This window comes from Poecilia reticulata, linkage group LG4 (genome assembly GCF_000633615.1).
Source record: "Poecilia reticulata strain Guanapo linkage group LG4, Guppy_female_1.0+MT, whole genome shotgun sequence".
NCBI lineage: Eukaryota > Metazoa > Chordata > Actinopteri > Cyprinodontiformes > Poeciliidae > Poecilia > Poecilia reticulata.
Window position 1 is genome coordinate 4,604,157 of NC_024334.1, and position 6,312 is coordinate 4,610,468.

The 6,312-nt window shown below is 43.6% G+C and overlaps 1 protein-coding gene across 1 annotated transcript in view; it reads left to right on the plus strand.

Annotated features, from left to right (window-relative positions):
• ntmt2 (N-terminal Xaa-Pro-Lys N-methyltransferase) overlaps positions 1-1,183 on the plus strand; it is a 14,768-nt gene extending 13,585 nt beyond the window's left edge. The window contains exon 4 of the mRNA XM_008406417.2: positions 522-1,183. Coding sequence (XP_008404639.1) covers positions 522-778 — 257 coding nt within the window. The 3' untranslated portion in view covers positions 779-1,183. The remainder of the gene's footprint in view (positions 1-521) is intronic.
• The last annotated feature ends 5,129 nt before the right edge of the window (positions 1,184-6,312 follow it).

Here is a 6,312-nt window from a genome sequence, read left to right on the forward strand (position 1 = left end):
GCTTCAATCCGGCTCCGGTCCGCTTCGACCCGGCTCCGGTCCGGTCCGCTTTGACCCGGCTATCAGATACTGGCCATAAAATTAGTCAAGAAAATGATGGCGACTGATTTCAAGTCTGACAGAAGAAACAAACTATAAAACATGTTTTACTCTGAAATGCAGAGTTTTTAAGTGTATTATTTTATACACTATTATACACCAGCTGGTGTTACTTTAACACCAGCTGGTGTTACTTTAACACCATCAGCTGATAAACATGTCTACACAAGCAGTACAACAAGGCTGATATCTTAAAGTTTCCTAAAAGTGGCAGAAGCTATAACTTTGTGAAACAACAACAATGGGAATCATTTTCCATGTGTAACAGCATTTAATCTGTATTAAGTGTATATTTTATAGTGTTCTTGGGGGCCCCCTGGTGGTTGCTTGGCTTGCATTGCCTTGGTCCGGCTCTGATCAACCACTTCAGAGGCTTTGGGTCAGAAATAACCCGGCTGACAGCTCAGCTTCTCTTCCTTCAGGCCACCTGACAGACAAAGACCTGCTGAACTTCCTGCTCCGCTGCAAGAAGAGCCTCCGCCCCAACGGCGTCCTCATCATCAAGGACAACATGGCGCGGCAGGGCTGCAAGCTGGACCCCATCGACAGCAGCATCAGCCGCCACCTGGACATCATGAAGGTCATCGTGTCCAAGGCCGGCCTGGAGGTCCTGGCCGTGGAGCGGCAGGAAGGATTCCCAGAGGTCATCATGCCCGTCTGGATGATGGCCATGCAGTGAGCAGCCGCCTCTCAGAAACGCTTCAGTCCTCACCAGATGGGCTGGAAGGTTCTGGGACAAACATGCGGAATGGTTCTGGTTCCGTTTCCATGCGGGTCGGGTCTGTGTGAGAGGGGAACCTGGACGTTCATGCGACGGTCAGGGCCTGCAGCTGCAGTGAAGAGCAGCACCAGGTGTAAATATTCTGTTTGGACGGAAGAACTGGTTTTATATTTTTATGATGTTTCTCTTTTTATGATGTTACATTTAAAGTTCTGCTGAAAATGTAACTTTATTCTCATCCTCCATCCTGTAACTGAGAACATAATTTTATTAAATACGGTCAAATAAAGGGATTTAATTTTGCTTTAGTCAGCGCAAATAAAGTTATGAATAAACTGTATTTATTAAAAAATGAACATTTTCTGTTCGTCTGTCTTTCAGTTTTTGCATTTTTCATGAATAAAACATTAAACTATAGAAGCTGAAATATTGTATTTTAGAAACATGACAGTTAAATTACTTTAATTTTCTGTTTTTTATCACCCGACTCTCACAGCTGACAAAATCCTTTCTAACCAAATCACAGGAGCATCAGCTTCATCATATAACATGCAGAATAAACAGTTGTTAAACTATTTAGCTTGCTAAGTATTTAGTTTGGAGCTAAATATTTCACTTTCTACCAAACAGTTAGTATGAAATATTTAGTTTGGAGCTATTTAGCAAGCTAAACTCACAGCAAATGTTTAGCTTCAAAATAAATATTTATCTAAGCAATATTTAATTAACTGTAAATGAATGAATAACAATAAGATATGAATCTCCATTGTTTTCCTGATGAAAAGATAAAAAAACACTAAATTATTGCTGTTAAGTTTTGACAGTGTGGTTTTTCAAACGGCTCCCGCTGCATAGAGAAAATCCATAATAAATTCAGAGCTGCGTTTAAACCTGCAGCCGAGCCGTTTAAATAAATCATTAAAAGCAACACGTTATTTACAGTGAAGCTTCAAAGCCCTGGTGCGCGGGCTGCGGCGGGACGGGAGCATCTCGTCCTGTGGGGCTGATTCTCCTCAGGATTATTGTGTTTTCAGAAACAGCAGAGGCAGCAGATTGTTTCTGCTTTAATGGTTTTCAGCTGGAGCCTGAGGCGGATCAGATATCGGCCCGGTTTGTTTTCACATATCAGCGCTGGCTCGTCTTCAGGTTCTGTCAGGTTCTGTCTGGGTGAAGCCCGTCCAGAGTTCGTCCATCCCGCTCCTGTGAGGCCCGGGCTGCCTGGCGGCAGGTGACCCCGCCTGCGTTTCCACATCCAGCATGAATTAAAGATCAAAATGGCCCAAAGTTAAACCTGTAGCTGCGGCGGCTAATGGCAGCCAAATGTGCCGTCACCTTTTCAGGAGCGGTTAGCGCCGCTGACAGTCAGAACTATCGGGTCCAATCGAGCTCAGCGCCGCCTGCAGCCGCTTGGACTCATCAGCTGCAGTAACACTAATTTGTCCCGTCACGCCGGCGGCGCGCAGCCTTTCAAACCCACCGGCCGGATCAAATGCGCAGTTCGTGTCTGGGATCGCTTCGGCTCGCACATGAAACGCCGACGAAAATATAATAAAACATGATATCAATGCTGCAAATGACACTGTTGAGAAAAACAGTTTGGCTTCATCCGCTTTGCTTGGAGTGTCAGCAGATCCCGGTGCTTTGACAGGACGACTCTTCTTCACTGGGTGTTGGATAAAACGTCCTCATTTTGTTGTCACGGCGCAGAATGAAGAAGTTCTGCTGAAATGTGCATCAACATCAGAGGAGAAGCCGGAATCGAACCCACAACCTTTACATTTTCACACCACTGCTCTACTGACCAGAGTGAGTTTTAACGCACTGCCAGGATTATTTAAACATTTAGCATCATTATTTAGGGCCGGGACTTTAATTTTGATTAAATAATTACATCAATTTTAATTTTAAGGCAATTAGTCACACTTTTCTTTTCTACATACAAAGGTTCCGGCCGGAACTTTTGCATTTGCGCGTTTCTGGTACGTCTGTAAATCATCTGCCAACAGCAGCGAAGAAGCTGCTCCTCTCGGCCCACCGGGTTTTAATTCTGGCTTCTAAACGACCTGATTGGACTAGACCATGCAATTTGCTGCTAGTTTGGGAATCAATTTGTTTCAAAAGAAAAATTTAAAATATGAATAAGTTTTACCAGTTTAAGTCATCAGTTTCTTTATTTCCATTTGCATCTTTTCTTTCGTTTTGTTCTGGAATTTTTGTGCTTCCTTCGTTCTATTCAATATTACGAAAAGTTATTTTAAGATAAGTAGGAAGACGGGCATCATCTGCATATTCTAAATCATTTTAAAAATGATTAACATACATTTTATTGAAGTCTTTTTATAAAAAAAACTTTTAAATTAATTGTATTATTATGTAAATATAATATTGGTATTTTATTATACATTTATTTGTCATTTGTATTAAAATTTGCCATGTCTATGACGCTATTTATTTTATGACACACACATATGTATATAATCACATATTTTATGTATATGTACTATAATTATATTAATATTATCATATTAATATATAATATTTTAGATAAATGTATTATTTCATGGTGCATTTATACATTATTTGTCTTTATTTTCATTTTATTGAGGCCTTTCCTCTGACGGTGCATTGAGGTCTCAGGTTGTAATGCCCTGCTCGGCCTCTAGAGGCCGCTGGCAGCCCTGCAGGCCGACGGCCTGCCTCCGTGTTGCGGCTCGCTGCGTCCCGTGGGGACAGTAAACACCTCCGGGAGAAAGCAGCGGGGGATCAACTGGATCCTCTCTGGGATCTGGAGAGAGGAGGAACTCGGTCGGCCCGAATCCGGAGCCGGGAGCTTCCAGCGGGGCGAGCAGCGGCGTTTCCCCCGCTAGAGGATCCGCTAGAGGAATGCGCTTTCTCCTCAGTTCTCACAGTAAATCATGTCAGTGCAGAGAAACAGATCAGATGATGATGAGCTGGCGGCCTCTTCTCTCTCCCAGCATGTCGTCAAGCCTCTCAAAGTGCTTTTCTGCGCCGTTTCTTCTCAGCTCCGCTCAGGCCTCCAGGCAGGGATTCGTTACAGACTTTCTTTTCCCTGACCCGGTTCGGTTCTGAACATGTAATATTTCATCCGGTGAGCGCAGCTTCGAGCCGGGATCAGGTGCTGCTGACTGCGGAGGTTTCAATCTGCGAGCTGAATAAAAACCATGACGTATGGCGATGCAGCTCACCCTCAAGCAGGACCCGCATGAAAACCGAAGAAAAGAAGAAAAACTTGGGTTTCACACTCCAACCCTCCCGCTGAGCAGCGGCTGAGCAACGGATAATCCGCTCACCGCAACACAAGGCGGAGGAAATGCTTCCCATCTGGAGGCCCTGAGGCCCGGTGGACCAAGGTGGACCAAGGTGGACCAAGGTGGAGATGTTTGACCCAAACCGTGTTTGGAGACAAGTAAAGATCAGCATTCTGACTGTGAGGCACGGTGGTGGAGGGATGGTGATGTGGGATTGATTTGCAGCTGCATGAGCTCCTCCTCCAGAGAACCTTAAGTCAAAGTATGAACATCTGCCCAGCAGCTGAAGCTTTAATCCATAACCAAGCTGTTACAGTGGCCCAGTCAAAGTCCGGAACTTGGGCTGTTCCTCTGCACTTCTTGAGGAAAACGTGAACATTTTTAAAGTCCTGACTGTCTCTGCGCTCTAATCTCTAATCTCTGTCGTTCTGAATCTGTTTATTCCCTCTGTGTCCTTCAGCTTTCCAGGAATCCAGCGATTCCCAGCAGCGTTCAAATGAAGAAGACTGTTGATCTTCATCGCTGCTCCTTTTTCTTTCTGCGTCTCATTTAAGGAGCGCAAGACGTTATCTGCTCTCCTTATAACATGGCATCACGTATGATACCGTGATATAAATCATGGCATCAGAGGAGATTTCCACGCAGACACAGAGCGAGTTCATAAATGTATGTTTTCACTTCAGCTGAGTCTGATGTCGCACATTTGGATCCCAATAAATATCCCAAAACAAACGGTCCGGAGAGGATTTCCTCTCATCACAGAACTGGTTCTGCTCATGTTTAGACAAGATCACGTCTGGCTGTTTTCTCCACGGGAAGCAAACCGATGGAGGAAATGTTCCTTTACGAATAAAATCAGATTTAAAAGTAAAGTATTGACATCATTTTGTTTCACTGAACGCGGGTGATTACATTGAATTTTCTGTATTTAACAAGTCATAACAAAATGTACTTGAACAGCCAAATATCTCCAGAAAGCAAAATTACTTTTACTGTACATTTAAAATATTTGTTGTTGTAGTTGTACTTTTTTTAGTAGCAGATAATCTCCCCAGGTACGCCGTGTATGGATGGATAGTAGCACATATACATAAACAGTGAGCAGTCCAGCCATTTTTGCTTAAAGACCTCGAGCCATTCCTCCTGCTAGCGCTAGACTAGCATGTTTGTTTTGGTTGAATTTACCCAGAATGCCCTGCGCTGTGTGGCAAATACTTAACCAAACCAACACTTAAGCAGAAACGCCAAACGCGTTGTTTCAGAAAGCGAGGTGCCGGAAACACGAAGGAAACTCWAAAATACACGACCGACACAGAACCGTCAAAAATACACGACCGACACAGAACCGTCAAAAATACACAGAACAGAACCGTCAAAAATACACAGAACAGAACCGTCAAAAATACACGACCGACACAGAACCGTCAAAAATACACGACCGACACAGAACCGTCAAAAATACACAGAACAGAACCGTCAAAAATACACAGAACAGAACCGTCAAAAATACACGACCGACACAGAACCGTCAAAAATACACGACCGACACAGAACCGTCAAAAATACACAGAACAGAACCGTCATGGCCGACCAGAAAGGAGACGCCTCAGTATCGTTTTTGTCTCAGTCGCCATCACTTCTTCTTCGTACTCTGAACTCACGGTGGATCTCGAGAGGCTTTGTGAGATTTGCCGTCTGGATGTTGGTGAGTGAAATCTGTCCGTGTGTTGGCTTTGCCGTGTGGCTCCACGCCACACACTGTACAACCAGACATGTTATATTTATAAAACATAACTTTACATGGGAAAACGTCTTCTTATGCTTTGCCGAAAAGCTAACGACCAGCACTGTGTTCACGTTGTTTTTAGCTTATGTATGTAAAAACAATGTAAAAACAGAACTTTACATGGGAAAAATGTCATACCATGAGTGGAACTTGCACTTCTTAAAATCAGTATTTAAATATTATTTACTTAAAATAATATCTGATGTTTTGCCAGTATTGTGTGGGCATTATTTGATTTTCCCTGTCCACACAATGTAAAATACAACTGTTGTGGCAGGGATAGATGCACGAGGTGGTTTAGGGAAAAGGTCAGGGCTTTGTTACAGAAATGAATGGAAGTCAATGCAAGTCCATACCAGGATAGTGAGACAGGAGTGTGTGTGTGTGTGTGTGTGTGTGTGGGTGCGTGTGTGTGTGTGTGTGTGTGTGTGTGTGTG